Raw genomic sequence first — 15,656 nt, 5'->3', positions numbered from 1 at the left:
GGCCGAGGCGGTGCGGCGGCTGAAGCAGGACAAGGCCGATCCCGACGAGGTGCTGCAGGTCCCGGCGCCCGCCCGAGGGACTGGGAAGGGGGTGGTGGGGCTTTGGGTATGGGGCTGCGGAGGAGCGGGCTTGAGGGTTGCTGGGAATGAGGTGCTGGGGGAGGACCAGTATGACTGGGAGCGGGGTGCTGGGAGACTAGTGTAACTGGGAGGGGAGGAGCTGGCCTGGGGAGAGGGGAGTTGGGACGCTGTGGGTGTTGGCATGGGGAAGAGTGTGTCGGAGGGAACTGGGGGCACTGGGCCCGAGAGAGGGCTGCTGAGGTGACTGGGATGTGGTTAGGGTTGCTGGGCTTAGGGGGAGGGTGCTGTGTGGAACTAGGAGTACTAGTGTAGGTGTTGCTGGGTATGGGATGGTGGCATTGGGGAGATGGGAGTACTGGTGTGGGCTGGAGAGTGGAGGGGCTGAGGTGCCTGGGGAGAGGGAGAATGGGAACTGGCAGTACTGGTGTTAGGTTGGAGAGAAGGATGCTGAGGTGTGTTAGGATTGGGAGGATGCTGCTGGGGTCTGCCAGTGCTGAGGTGCACATAGCAGGAGCTGGTGGTGCTGGGCTGGAGGGTGGGAGGTGTGGGAGGCAGGTGTTGAAGGTAATGGAGGCCATGGGAGTCAGAGAATGGTGGGGGTGCTGAGATTGGAGTGCTTGCAGTAGAAGCAGGGAGTACTGGAGAGGAGCAGAGAGTGCCCGTTCTGGTTACTGCGGGAGACTGGGAATAGTGGATATATTGAGGTTGGGGAGTCTGGGTGTAGTGGGAATGCTGGGGCTGAAACTACTGGGGAAAGCCTGTGGGTTGGGCCTGGCAGGTGGGCTTACCCCCAGCTCCCTCCTTGTTTCCTCCCCAGATTGCAAAGGAGGTGACAAAACTGCTGGAGATGAAGGCACGTCTGGGGGGAGATGAGGGGAAACACAAGTTTGTGCTTAAGACCCCAAAGGTAACTTCCCCCAGCACGTGCACTCGCACACCTCTCTGTATGCACAACCTGCTCCTGTGCTCACACACACACCCCACGCACCTGTGTGTGCAAAAGTATCAGCACGGACTTGCCTGCCTTTGTTCTCATTTCTGTTTCCATTTTAGCAGTAGGGGAGAGAGGGGTGAAAATATCCCTGACAGCATCTAAATTAGCACTACTAAATTAAAGACTTTCTGGTGCTTCTGTGACAAGCCAACCCCTAGTTGGTGTGGTCAGGAAATTAAATTAAATTCCCTTTTGGTCAAGCTTTATTGTAGCCACCCAGTGTGAGACATCTCATATCTGTTCGAATGGCGCTATTTGAAGTAAAGTCATGACTTGCATTGCCTTGATGAGTTTTTAGCGTTAGGACTCTTCAGCTCTTGTAGCACCAACTCCAATAGTACCTGCAGATATTGGCTTTCATGGATCAAGGCTCCTCAGGCTGGTCCTGTTCCCTGTTAACCTGGACAGAGTGGATGAAGTTGCAGGGAGGCTGTGTGTGGTGGGTGGGAGTGCTGTGAATTGCAGCTCTGCTGGTGTGAGGGTCATTGTGGGAAAGCTGCAAAGCATAAGCCAGCCAAAGAAACCCAGGCAGCGTTTGCCAGGAACGTTCAGCACATGTTGAAATGTAGGGGGCAAGAAAGGTCTCGTGGCTTTTGATCTTGCCTTAGTCTGTGGGGGTTGGTGATTCTGTTTCCTGAGCAGATCTAGCTAGCTGCTGACATTTGTGTGTCCTCTTGCAGAAAGACCCTTCCTTCAAGGGTAGTTTTTCAGTCTCCAGGCCCCTGTGAATAGTGTCAGTAATGCAATTTATGATGAAATTTTTTGTAACCTGAATGTTTCATCACTAGCAGCTGACCAGAGACCAACTGCACTTCCATGCTGTGGCAGGGAAGGTTACAAATGTTGCTCACAAATAAAACAGTTTATGTTAATGCTACTGAATTAGGAAATGTCTCAAAACTGCCTCCCTTGTCCATTTCCTTTATTTTATGTTTTGGTAAATGTAATTGTGATGTGAGACCTGGAAAGTGGAAAGGTGTTTCACTTTTTAAAGATGGGGAGAGAGGATTTTGCAGCTCTGGGAGTACTAAGGAACCACAGCTTGGGTTTCCAGCCTTTCAGCCACGTCAGTGTACTGCTGAAAGATGCTCTTCACTGTGCGACCTGCAGGTGGGGTGTTACAAAGTGCCTGCTCTGCTCCCGCCTGCCTAAGTGCCAGTCCCTAGACAGTGAAAGTGGGAGGTCTAGTTAATTAACAGTGATTTATGTGTTGCCGAGAGCCTAGGTCATCAAAGTAATTCAGTGACTTTTAAGGGCAAAGAAATTAAAAGGGAGCAGAACCTCGCAAGCAGTAGATGGGCACTTCACAGGTATTGCACAGGAGATCATTTTTCTGTATGCGTGTTTGGAAATTGTAGAGCTGCTGGTTGTTCCACGGCTTCAAAGCATGCCTGTCCTCTGATTCCACCTCCCAGGGTGGCTCACTGTGCAGGGGTTTGGCTAGTATGTCTGATCGGAGCTGTGGACAGATCCTAGCTGCGCTGTCGTGCTCGAATGCACCGAACTCTGCCTGTTGGATCTGTGTTAGCTCCTTTGTTTCCTGCATTGTGAAACTCCTGATGTAGATTTAGCTCTGCAGACCATGGCAGACTGTGTCTGAGCTGTGTCCTGATGTTTTCTAGTGGTTTTTAGTGCTGTGTTTTACCACCCTGCCCAATATCTGCTGTCTGGACCTGATCTCTCTGGTTTTCTTAGCAGTGTGATAGCTTCACATTGCCTCTCATGTCTGTCTCCACTGCATGCCTCTAACCTAATGTCTCCTTTGCCCTTCTTTCCCTACCTCACCCCAGGGCACACGGGACTACAGCCCCAAGCAAATGGCCATTCGTGAGAGCGTCTTCAATGCGATCATCACCTGCTTCAAGCGCCATGGAGCGGAAGTCATTGACACGCCAGTGTTTGAGCTGAAGGTGAGTGAGGACACAGGGACTTGGCTGAGCTGATGAGGATCCTGTAGTTGAAATCTTGCAATATGTTGAGGGCCGAGTTTTTGTCTTCCATTTCCTAGGTGTCCTCCCTTTCTCTCCTTGTTTTCTGCGTGTTCTAGGGCTGATCCACTCTCACTGAAGATGCTGTTTGTTCCTGTGTCCTTTTGTTGTAGGAGACACTGACAGGGAAATATGGTGAAGACTCGAAGCTCATCTACGATCTGAAAGATCAAGGAGGAGAGCTGCTGTCCCTGCGCTACGACCTGACAGTATCCTTCCACAGCCAGTGCTGCGGAGTCTTGTCACCTTGGCTGCCCTGCTTTTGGGGCAGTGCTGCCCAGAGAGAGGAGGACAGTCTCTTGGCTCTGACCCTGTACCCACAGGGAGAGAGTGAGCAGGCATGTGGTTCAGCAGGTGCAGAACCCTTGCTCAGTTATTAACTGTATGTTGCTTCTGTTTGGCAAAGTAACGCTTGTATGTAGAGGTAAGGATAATCTGTACTGAGTGGGGTTTCTCCTGCAGCAGGGTACCCAGTCTAGGCTGCTGCAGAACTCAGCCTGCATGAGACAGAGATTCAGCCTAAAGTGGTGCTGGAAGATGCCTACAGGGACACTTACTGGCAGCGTGTGTGGGCCATGTCTTGGACAGTTGTGAAGACTTGGGGAGCTGTGGCAAGTCCAGCATCTCTTAACAGTTGCTTTGCCCCATGGGCATACGCCACACTGCTGGGTGTCGGGGAGATAGTGAGGCCTCAGTGCTGCCCACAACTGATAACTGGGCGGGGTCATCCCTCCTTGTTCCCATCCTTAACCCTACCCTCTCAGGTGCCTTTCGCTCGCTATTTGGCGATGAACAAGATCACCAACATCAAGCGCTATCACATTGCCAAGGTGTACAGGCGGGACAACCCGGCCATGACAAGGGGCCGCTACAGGGAGTTCTACCAGTGTGTGAGTTTGGCCGTTGACAGGGGTGCTGCTGAGTGAGGCTGGGCAGCAGTTGTGGAGATATAGCACTGTTAAAAATGTAGAACCAAAGGCTGTGTTACCCTGCAGCAGCCTTCCCTGTGGCTGTGGAAAGCTCAGGTCAATCCACTAATGATCTCCTTAGCGTGCCCTTGTGGATGTGAAAAACAGCTTGAGAGGGGAGAGCAAGGACAGTGGCTGTGACATGGGGTGTTCGTCTGTCAGAGAGCTTTGTAATACAGCCTCCAGGTATCTGGTTGGCTTTGCACTGTGAATGAGGGCATCTCCTTGCTCCATCCCAGGAGCTTGCCAGCCTGGTGGAGGGGAAGAATCTCCTTCTGATCCCAAATCTGGCAACAGCTGCTATTTGTGGGTGTACACGAATCAGGCAAGTAACTCGGCTGTAGCATATGTTATTTCTGTCCTCAGCTTGGCCGATCTTTATTTCAAAGGAAGGAAAAAACCCAGCGGACAAATTATAGAACAAATAAGAAAGCAATTTCCTTTGTGGCTTTCTCAGACAAGTGTGGTAGCCCTAAAGAATGGCTTTGTTCCACTGTACTAACACGGTCCCCGGGGCCTCATATTGCAATATTCCTGTTTAAGAATATTCCTGTTTGTACAACCCCTGTGAATACTTTCCAACTCCAGCTTGCTGAGTTCCCATTTCCAGACAACTTGGGGTCTTTGCCTGCTGTCCATTCTGAAAGACTGTTCCAAGATCCCACTCCTAGGATAGATAGAAATAGTCTTCTAATATCCAGGCTAAACTTATTTCCCCTTGTACCAGTGCAGCTCTTTAAATGGTAGCTGTCATCACGTGTTATGGATTCTTCCCCTTTCCCAGATAAAGATTTGGGAAATGTTTAGAGAAATCTTCCCTTCCTTAGGCCACCTAAATCAAGCTCTGTTACCTTTTCTCCCTGGAGATGCTTTGCTTCTTTGCTCAGCCTAGTAGCTTTTTCTGCATCTTTTCTTAAATACAATTCACCAATCCTTGGTTGGGTTTTTTTCAGTGACGTTTCGCCTGTGCCACGTACAGTGGCAGCAGCACTTTCCTCACTACCAGACTTTGCCCAGCTTCTACGGGGATTGCATCAGCCTTTCCTGCACTCAGCTAACTGGGGATTAACTGATGTGATCTCTTTTCTCCTCCATTGCTCCAATTTATTTTTGGAAGCTTGGTGATGCCATGTTGAAATTTACCCACTTAATTAAAATTATTCCTATACTCAAGATCTAACTGAAGACTTTGCCTTTGGGGATTCATAAATGGGAGTTAGATAATAGGTCTCTTGCTGCTTCTGTGTCTTATTTCTCTCTGAACACTGATGTTGTCTTTGCTATTTTCCAATCGTGGGGTACCAGCCTATTAAAACATCTTGCTGCCAGGCTTTAGCTCTACGTGCTAGTTCATCTCGTAATCTCTAGTGGAGACCACTTGGGCTTTCTGATTTCTTTTTCTGTATTAGCGGTTGAAACTAGTTTTGCCTCAGTTGAGATTGCTTCTTTTATCATCTTTCCTGATCATTAATTTGATTGGCATCCTAAGAATCAAGGTAAAACATCTGACATTTAGGTCATACCACGTAATAAGTAGTTTTCTTCTCCCCTTCCTGTTTCCTTTGTTCTATTTATTTACTGATGATGATTGCTCTAATGTCTCCTTTTTGTTGTTTTTCAAGGATCTCTGTTTCAAAGGGTATCACACAGTAAACTGCTGTGTCAGAGGCAGGGAGCAGGTCACATGCCTCCAGAAGCAGAAGGCAGGGGGAAGCAGAAGGGCTTCTTGCAAACTGTCTGCACTGGCCACAACGTAGTATACAAACTCTCTGCAGTGCAGTGGACATGAGAGCACTGATGTTTGAAAGAGGGTCTTAACCCACATTCTGTCCCTTCTGGATCCTATTGGCGAGGGCTAGTGCTCCCTTATATCCCATTTCTGTTACTTCTTGTAAACAAACTGCTGTTAACAGCAGAGTTGGAGCTGCATTGCTGCAGCCACACTAGCGTGCTGAATTGTTCACTGCTTTTCCCTGTGCCCCAGGATTTTGACATCGCTGGCCAGTTTGACCCAATGATTCCTGATGCCGAGTGTCTGAAGATCGTACATGAGATTCTGAGTGACCTGCAGCTCGGGGACTTCCTTATTAAGGTGAGACCAGGCAGGTTTCTCTGTGCCATGGTGGGAAGCAGTGGCATTGTTCCGGTGGCTTTATGTAGCAGCACCTGTTCCCACTCTAATGCCCACTGAGGCCTGATCCAGAAGTTCATCCTGCCTCTGCCTCCTCATGCTGTACAAGCTAAAAGCCTGGACCTCAGCTCAGGCTTGCTTTTAGCTGGGAATGCAAGGAGGTTTCCTGAGGCTGCAGTTAGCAGAGTTTTCTCCAGCACTAACCACATTTCCCTGCAAAACATCCAGCAGCCAATGAACCAGGTGACTGTCACATTCACTACCTGCAGTAAAACACAGGCTCTGCCCAGGATCCCTGCTCTTGTCCCCACTCCCAGTGTCCCCTTCGTAGGGACATCAGCTCTGTGTGTACTGTGTTCTCTGCAGACTCCTGCCTTCCCACCAAGTCCTTTCTGTGGCTGAGGTCTCTTCCAGAAGAGTTGTGCCCTAGTGTAGGTTGAGCTTGCTGTTTGCTTTGAAACACCTCTGTTGTCTTGGTGTGGCAGAAAATGATGGTGGGTGTGCAGGTCAGGCAGGATGGGGAAGGGTGTAGAGCAGCAGGAGAGCGACGGGTAGGAGTGTGTGATGTGCAGTAGAGTGGTGGGATCTCTGAGAGGGACCTGGAACTGGGTTGTGACTGGGCTCTGCAGGGGAGGTGAGCAGTGTGGGCTGGGTGTTGTGCTCCTGTGTGCAGCTCCCCCCGCCCCACTGGGTAGGGGAGCATTTACCTGCCCTTGAACCTGTCTGGGATGAGCTGAAGAGCTGTGCACAGGTACTGCCTGTCCAGCTACTGTGTGTCTGGGCAGGGGTTAAAGCAGATGCCTTTGAGGATGAGAAGGCATCCCTGCAATGGGGAACAGCAGAATAACCTGCCTGCAGTTATTCTTGCCTTCCATGAGCCACTGTCTAGTTCATGTTGATGCTGGAGGATCAACAGTCTCTGTTTCTGTCTAATTTAATTGTACATGTTCTCTCTGCCTATGGAAATTCTGAATCCACCTGAGCCTTTGGCCTCAACTACATACTGTTACAGAGCACAGTTAAACTATGGAATTCACTATACTATCAAAAGAAAAAAATTCCTTAGTGAGGTTTTAACATAGTCATCTGATTGTTGTCCCTTTGTTCTTACACTGAGAGCAGGGTAGTATCTTGAATTAATCTCCTTAGTCCACAGTCTGTTCCTGAGCTGGTTTTATGTGTCCACATGAGAGGACTCATAGACCTCATTGATTTTTCCTTCTCTGTGTGGCTCTAGAAGGAGAATGTGATAGCTCTGCTCAGGCTTGGGAGGAGTCAGTTGTGCTAGATGGCCTGCTGTGGGCAGAGAGGCAGCTTAGCTCCCCAGGAATGGGAGAGAGACAAGAATTGCAAACAGCAAAAAATCTTGGCAGACATCTAGTTTTTTCTTCCACGCTTAAAACTAGAGAGGAGAGAAACTGGCCACAGCTGAAGCATCTGTTTGAGTTCATAGTTAATGACTTGCTCCCTCTCTTCCAGGTCAACGATCGGCGCATCCTTGATGGGATGTTTGCAGTTTGTGGTGTCCCAGACAGCAAGTTCCGAACGATCTGCTCCACTGTTGACAAACTGGATAAGGTACGGGCTGGAGCCCTGGGCTGCAACTGCTGCTGCTGGAGTTTCAGTGAGTCTCTGTCCCTCTGGGCTGCTTGTACCATGGTCCACGAGAACTGGCTGCAGAATTTTGATAAACATCAAGTTGTTCTTGTTCCCCACTTTGGAAAGAAGGCATGCAGGGCACAGAGTCACATAGGAAAACTGGATCCTAAGCTTTCTTCTCCAGTATCCCATGAGGTCTTGACAAATAGAAAGGATGGAGGGAAAAATGCTCTTCACATGGAAGGTTCAGCATCTCAAATGTTGGCCGCCCTAAGGTGCTGCTGCTTATGAACCAGGATCAAGAAAACCTGCCCCCGGACTTGGCCAGGGCATTGAAAAGCCTTTTCAAATGCATCAGGTTTGGCTGGGTGGTGTGAGGAATCACAGTTGTGTCCTGGAATCATAGAACAGCCCAGATTGGAAGGGATCTCAAAAGGTCATCTGGTCCAACCTTTACTAAAATTTCAGACCTCAGTTGCAAGGCAAAGGTGACATAAATGGTGAATCTCTGTGGTAATGCAGGAGTAGAGCAGTGCAGTCACAAGTGACAGTCCGTAACCATAGTCTGTTAGCAGTGAGCCTGCAGGTGACAGGGCCTAGTTAAATGGAAATCCCCAGGAGAGCAGGCTGCCAGAGTTGCTGTGTTGTCCAAGACCCTATTCATAAATACTGTCCTGCAAGCTGGTGCTGCTCTTGGTTGGTGATGGGATGTCTGGCATCCGTCTGAGGACACCGAGTCTGCAGTGTGTGTGTGCCTCTGACTATTAGTTGGACCCTCAGGAGGTAGTGAGGAGCAGCAAGGAGAAGCGAGGTGGACGTGCATGGACAAGGTTTCTATATTTTACCTGGAAGCAGAGAAAATGATTTGGAGTGAGAAGGAGTAAGAGATCAGAAACATAGACCTGAAAAATAATCCAGCAGCACATTCCTGCCTCTTGGGCAGGAAAGGGCTGGCGTGTTTGGTGTTTTGCTGCACTGTGTGTCCCCACAGTGTGTCTTCACACTCATCTGTGGCTGCTCTCAGTGCAGGCATTTTTTGCTAGAAACATAGCTCCTTGATGCTGGCCTGGACTGTGCAGCATTCTAGCAGGGCAGACACTGTGACAAGGGACAACATGCTACTTGGTGCCACAGTCTATCTTCCCGGTGCTGTGAGGTTGTGGTAGCCCACCCTGTGTCTCCTGGTCACTTCATTCACGCCTCTGCTGCTTTGGGCCTGTAGCACAGGTACTTCTATAAAACACACTTTGTGTAGACATGGCGGTTGTATGACTTACTCAGGTTTGGTGTGACACAGAACAGCTGCTCCTGTAAGACATAAGGCAGGAGGTATGTGCCTAGCAAGCTGCCTCAAGAGCACTGGCTGTTGTGACAGTTTCTAAGGGATTCAGGCCCTTATGTGGCCCTTTGGGAGGAGAGAAAGTTTCCATTGTACATACAACTTTTTATTTGCAGCCAATTGTCTTGACTGTAGGCCCTAGTCAGATATAAAGATGCTGGAGATCAGTCTATAAATGCGTATACAGCCCTTCACTAATAGCTAAGGAAGAGGAACCTTAAAATGAAGTGTAATCAGTTTTCTTGGCTTGGGATCCAAAGTAGAATTTGGAGGCAAATTTCTGTCTGTGTGTTCAGAGTCACGTAGGTGATGCTGACTGCTTAAAGGAGTGCGCCTAACCTTCCTGTGAAAAGCTGCTAAACGAAGTGGCCTCGTATCTTGTCTCGATTATTCATGTTGCTTTGTTCAAGAATGAACTGTGTTTTCCTCTGAAGGCCTTGTCTGATGGTCAGATGAAGTCGACTAGAGGAAAGCTTCAAGTCCTGCTAGCAGTGAGATCTATTGCAAAGGCATGACCAGAATGTGGGTGTGTGCATGGAAAAGCAATAGTAAGGGAGGACTGGGCTTTTTTAGAATGGGTTAATTTCCTTGTTTTCATATTGAAATGCTCTGATTTATCTCAGTGCAGCTGGATGTGATCAAGACTCTGTTCTCTTTGATCCCATGACCAGTGGGAAAAGAGCATATTCTGCTTACATTGGGTTTTTGCATCACCCAGCCATCTTGCACCTTCCCAGGTGGTAGGCATAACCAGCAACACTTTCTTCAATAGTATCTATGACCAAGTACCTAACCAGGGAAACCACGGCAGCAAGACATCTCTCAAACCTGGTGCGTTTAAAGTACTGATGCTTGATTCTGGCCAGAGATCAAAACCAAAGTAATTGTCCTGGGGCTTCCAAGTTTTTGGGCAGCTTTGCTGACTGCAGGGCTGGGACACAAACAGACTCTGCAGAGGTACAAGAAAGGGAATTATGACCCCACGACCATGCTCTGACAGCATTTGATCTGCTGTTTCTCTTATGCACCTCTGCACCATGCTGTCACTGCTGGGGATCTGTTGAGGGCAGATATGTCTGTTCATCTGTATTGGGCAGGACCACCAGAGCCCTTCCCCAGGAGAGACCATATCCCTGGGGCAGTGCCTGATGTTATTTTCTCCCCTCCCAGATGCCGTGGGAAGAAGTGAGGAGTGAGATGGTAGGAGAGAAGGGGCTCTCTCCTGAGGCTGCAGATCACATCGGGGAGTACGTCCAGCTCCACGGTGAGCGCTGCAGGGTCGAGCCCTTGGCCTTGCTCCTCCAGGCCAGGCAGGAGGGCCGGTGACGGAGGGGCACAGGGCAGCACACAGGGCTGGCCAGGCCCGCTGTGGTGGGGGCTGCTGCAGTGGCAGACCCGAGGCCTGGCTCGTTTCCGCAGGTGGCCTGGACCTGATTGAGCGGCTTCTCCAGGACCCAAAGCTGTCCCAGAACAAGCTGGCCAAGGAGGGGCTGGGGGACATGAAGCTGCTGTTTGAGTACCTCACCCTGTTTGGCATCACGGAGAAGGTGAGGAGGGGCAGAGGCGGGAGGGGGTGCTGCCTTCGTGGCCGGGCAGCCTGGGCCCCCCAAATGCACCCAGCGACGGGCCTCCCCTTGTGTCCTACAGGTCTCTTTCGACTTGAGCCTGGCGCGGGGGCTGGACTATTACACGGGGGTCATCTACGAGGCTGTCCTGCTGCAGCAGGAGAACGACCATGTGGACGAGCCCGTCAGCGTGGGGAGCGTGGCTGGAGGTGGTCGCTACGACGGGCTGGTGGGGATGTTTGATCCCAAGGGACGGAAGGTGCCCTGTGTAGGGGTCAGCATTGGGATCGAGCGGATCTTCTCCATCCTAGAGCAGAGAGTGGAGGTAGGTGTCTCTGGTGCTCAACTAATCATAGAGAAAGAGCAAGGATTTACATCTTCCCCATGTTCGCCCAGTCCAGCAGATGCTGAAGTGAGTCTTCCTTGCTGCAGTCTTTAGTGGAGAAGCCAGCCAGGCCTCTACTGTGCTCTACAGCAGGAGTTAGAACCAGGACACAATCTCCAATTTTCTCTTGCTTGGGAGATCTGTGGGGCTCCCGCTGCAGACAAGGCCCCTTTTCCAGCCCTCAGACATGCCTTGTTTAGCTGCAGCAGGAGGGGGCACTTTAATCCTCAGCAGTACCAGGTACCTGGGTCAGGTGCCTTAGTGTTCCCCACTGCGTTAGGCATCTGCATGACCCTGTGTCCTTGGCAGAGCAGCTCTGCTCTGCAGGGCTGTGGGAGACAGCAGCCTCACACATCTGTTTGCCCTGCCCAAGGCACTACAGAGACCAGGCAGGGATCAGACATCCCAGGGCAGGGAGTGCAGTGCCTCTCTGGGTTTCCCAGATACCTTTTTTTTTTTTTTCTTTTTTTAATTCCCTCCTCCTCAGAGTTGCTGTACCAATGTATTGTCCTCCGTCCCATTTAATGGGTGTTACATAGGTCTTTGTAGGCTCCCAAAACACTGCCATACATTTTCCTCCTCCAGAGGCGTGTTGTGAGGAGATCTCTATTGGCAGCCAGACACAATTGGGATTTCTAAGTGGAAGCTGAATTCTTCCCCCACCACCCCTAGTCTTGGCCAGGTTTGTTCCTCTGCAGGTGACCTTTTAAAGGCTTTTCCCTGCAGCAAAAGCAGCAGCAGGAAAATGCCACTTTGAGTATCCAACACTAGTTATGGGAGCTCCTGACAGTGCTGGAGCATCTCAACTTGCTGCTGTTAATTTAACCCCTAGTTACCAGCTCAGCTGTAGAACAAGCAGCTGCTTCTGTCCAGCTTCTGCTGGGCTTGCTGCTCCTGAGCTGCTCAAAGCAGATCTCTGGGAGGCCCTTGTGTGTGGAGGAACAGTCTCTAGAAGTGTGTCTCTAGTCTCAGTCTCTAGTTTCTTGAGTGAGGAGGAACAGTCTGCTCACACCTGCAGCACAGGAGGGAGGCTGTGTTATGCCCCCATCATGGAACAACCACAGAACATGAGATTCTGCTCCAGAGAGGCCTTCCTGACTCTCCTGAGTTTATGCTCTTCACCCCACTGAGCCTGATCCTCTTCATTGCTAAATTGATGGGCCTGGGGTGGTGACCCATCTTGCCCATAGGTCTTGGATATTTCTGTATGTTCATGAATTTTTTGAGTCTTGTCCTCTCTCTAGGCCTCTGAAGAAAAGATCAGGACAACAGAGACACAGGTGCTGGTGGCCTCTGCTCAAAAGAAGCTCCTTGAAGAGCGGCTGAAACTCATCTCCGAGCTGTGGGATGCTGGAGTAAAGGTATGACCAGGTGATGGCAAAGTCAGGAGCTGCCTGGTCTGTTCTCTGTGCAAGGAACGGACCAGATCTGGCTTTGCTTTGGGAAGGAGGAGTCATAGGGAGAAGGTGAGCAGCAGACTGCCTTCCTGAATGGAGTTTGCCTCTTCTTGGTGTCCTGAATCAGGTTTTCTCCAGGAAGGGCAGGGCAGGGCAGCATGACTTGGTTAGCCCTGTAACACTGCAGGGACTGCTCTGTGTCTCACCTCAGGACAGATTCCCAAAGCAGGCCACACTCTAGCCCCTGCTGCATGGCAGCTGAGATACCATGCTGCTGCCAACAAAAAGTAAAAAAAATGCAGAGCTTTGCAAGAAAGGGAGAGTGAGGCCAGGGAGGAACCTGAGCTGTTTTCTGCAGGCCAAAGGCAAGCTGTGTGGCAGGGCCCTGCTCCCTGCCTGCTGCAGGCAGGCTCCCTCGATGACTGAGTGGAGGAGAACACGTGGGTGCTCTGCTGGGCTCCTGACCCTGTCGGGACACCACAGGTGTCACAGAATCATCTGGGTTGGAAAAGCCCCTGAAGCTCCTCCAGTCCAACCATGAACCTCACACTGACTGTTCCCAACTGCACCAGATCCCTCAGCACTGGGTCAGCCCGATCAGTCTTCAACCCTTCCAGGGATGGGGACTCCCCCCCTGCCCTAGGAAGCCCATTCCAACGCCCAACAGCCCCTTCTGCAAAGAAATCCTTCCTCAGAGCCAGCCTGACCCTGCCCTGGGCAGCTTGAGGCCATTCCCTCTGGGCCTGGCGCTGGGTCCTTGGCTCAAGAGACTCATTCCCCCCTCTCTGCACCCTCCTGTCAGGGAGTTGCAGAGGGCCAGGAGGTCTCCCCTCAGCCTCCTCTTCTCCAGACTAAACCCCCCCAGTTCCCTCAGCCGCTCCCATCAGACCTGTGCTCCAGACCCTGCACCAGCTTTGTTGCCCTTCTCTGGACATGCTCAAGTCATTCAATGTTATTTTTGGGGTGAGGGGCCCAAAACTGAACCCACTCATCAAGGTGCGGCCTCACCAGGGCCAAGTATAGGTGTAAGATCCCTTCCCTGTCCCTGCTGGCCACGCTAGTGCTGATACTCAGCCCTGGTCTGACACTGACTGGAGCTAATGACCTGGTGCTTTCCCAGGGTATGCAGTTTCTTGTACCTCTGAGCTGTGCTGTGTTACTTGTTAGCTGTAATGCTCAGCCTTCTCCGTTAGCCCATCATCTGACACCCCCACACTCACCAGATAGCAATTAGCAGACTGGCCCAGCAACACCTGGTTGAGGCAGTGCAGAGAAGCAGGCCAGTGCTGATCCATGGTGGTGTGCTCTGGTTCTCTTCCAGGCAGAAGTGCTGTATAAGAAGAACCCCAAGCTGCTGAATCAGCTGCAGTACTGCGAGGACACGGGCATCCCGCTTGTTGCCATTGTGGGTGAGCAGGAGCTCAAGGATGGAGTCGTCAAGCTGCGGGTCGTGGCAACCAGGGAAGAGGTGAGGCCTGCAGTAGCACGGTGTGAGGGGGACTGGCCACTTCACCCTTCGTCCTAGCTCAGGCCAGCCCTCCAGACCCATCCGTACCCTGCTTTGCAGCAGTGCTGTCGGGCTGTTCGTAGCAAGGTGGCTTTGCTGGCCCACATTTTGAGTGTGGTGCCCAAAGGGGAGATGAGAGGAGTGTAAGGCACTTGCACCTGATGCGAAAAGCATCCAAGGCCTAAAGCTACTTAATGCAGGAGGTGCGGTGAGGGGAAGGCTCCCTGCATGCAGTAGGCAGAGAGTCATGAGCCAGGGCTGCCAGACTCGAGGTGAGGCCTGTGGACTGAGGCTGGTGGCCTTGGGGGTATGTTTTTGGAGACTGGGTGAGATGAGTTTCCTCAGCTTGTCTTGATGTGCTGTGGAGCGCATGCCCTGGTCTCAGTTTACCATCAAGCCCCCTATAACAGGGTCTCAGCATTTTATACATGAGCTTCCTCATTAGATCTTTTCAAGTAGTGGTCTCTCCAGCGACTCCTAAGACCTCACATTCCACTTCCTTGCCCCATGCAGTTTCCTGAAGCACTTGTCCCCAGTTCTGGAGAGTTTCCCATCAGGTGACCTTGAAGTTCCAGCTGTTCCTCAGTTCAGGAGCCTGGCACACGGAGGGGCGATACAGTGGCCCTGTGGCTGCTTGTGCTTCCCATCCAGGCTGTGGGACCATTGCAGAAGGTCCTGGAGGTGCCCTCTTGCAATGAATGGGACCAGTGCTGACTGGTTTTGGCTTTGGAACTGGTAGGAAAGAGTGGGAAGAGCATCTTTCTCATGATCATTGAGCAGGAGAGGGCTTGGCAGGTTTGCAGGCAGGTGCCTGCTCTCACAGGTTCAGTTCTGCATGTGCTGCAGCCCCCTTGATCCCCGTAGAGGGACTGGTGACAGCAGCTCGGTGTCATCTCCCCAGACACAGGGTGCATGCAGTGTGGGCCATCCCTCTGGGACTAGAGAAGGTCACGATATGTCAAGCTGCTTGTCTTGTATTGAAGCAACTTTGTGCTCCCCCTGTGTAGGTCAACGTTCGCAGGGAGAGCCTGGTTGAGGAGATCAGGATGCGAACGAGCCGGCCTTAACCCCCTTCCAGACATGTCTCCTCGTTCATTGGATTCTGGCTGACAGATTTCCTCCTGTAAATGCCTTTGGTGGGTCACGTAGCAGCGGCTGCAGGGTTGGGGCGGGGGGGGGCCTTGAAAGCTGTATTTATTATTGTCTTGCGCCCTCCCTTTCCCGGCGGGAGCAGAGAGGCAGCCCTGACTCCTACGACATGCCCTGGCCTTGGAGTATGGCGCTGTCAAGACGTTTTGCAAGTGGCTGTGCTGTCCCTGCCGTGACACACAGAGCCTGTGCTGGCAGCAGACCCCGGGGTCTTGGCTGCAGCTTCTTGTTCCTGTCGCTTTTAATAAACATCCCGCCCTGTCTCCCTGCTCTGGCTGCAGGGAGGTGACCTTATCCCAAGCAAAATGTAAAGGTGCAGCTCCCAGAAACATAATAAATCTGTCTGCCCTGCTCCTGTTGACTCCTGTCCCTCCTTTCTGCTTGCGGCAGGGCTTTGCTCACCTGCCTCGCCGAGCCACAGCAGGGCCTTAAATATCACGGGGGATGTTTCTCAGCATCGTGCTCCGCTTCGTGCCATGAACCAGGTCGGTTTCTTTTTAGTTTTTTAACCCCACGGCTTTCTGGCGTGGGAGCGGAGCGCTGGGGCGCCTGT

General features: G+C 51.5%; 1 protein-coding gene across 1 annotated transcript; it reads left to right on the top strand.

The window, feature by feature from the left end:
• Nucleotides 1-6: 6 nt before the first annotated feature.
• Nucleotides 7-15,479, top strand: HARS (histidyl-tRNA synthetase). The gene is made up of 13 exons (XM_026858152.1): nt 7-49; nt 899-988; nt 2,866-2,985; nt 3,177-3,272; nt 3,828-3,953; nt 6,016-6,123; nt 7,642-7,740; nt 10,271-10,364; nt 10,520-10,647; nt 10,748-10,990; nt 12,295-12,411; nt 13,769-13,915; nt 14,962-15,479. Exons 2-13 carry the CDS (start codon nt 929-931, stop codon nt 15,019-15,021), a joined length of 1,398 nt encoding a protein of 465 aa, XP_026713953.1. The 5' UTR covers nt 7-49; nt 899-928; the 3' UTR covers nt 15,022-15,479.
• Nucleotides 15,480-15,656: the final 177 nt, after the last annotated feature.

This window comes from Athene cunicularia (genome assembly GCF_003259725.1).
Source record: "Athene cunicularia isolate RWA chromosome 13 unlocalized genomic scaffold, athCun1 chr13_part1, whole genome shotgun sequence".
Taxonomy (NCBI): domain Eukaryota; kingdom Metazoa; phylum Chordata; class Aves; order Strigiformes; family Strigidae; genus Athene; species Athene cunicularia.
This window is presented reverse-complemented; position numbering and strand designations above follow the sequence as displayed.

Excerpts from the sequence above, each read along its gene's own strand:
- HARS (XM_026858152.1), top strand. The coding sequence starts at position 929 with ATGAAGGCACGTCTGGGGGGAGATGAGGGGAAACACAAGTTTGTGCTT. Across the intron at positions 2,986-3,176 it reads CGCCAGTGTTTGAGCTGAAG|GAGACACTGACAGGGAAATA; the intron begins GTGAGTGAGGAC and ends CTTTTGTTGTAG. Across the intron at positions 12,412-13,768 it reads TGTGGGATGCTGGAGTAAAG|GCAGAAGTGCTGTATAAGAA; the intron begins GTATGACCAGGT and ends GTTCTCTTCCAG.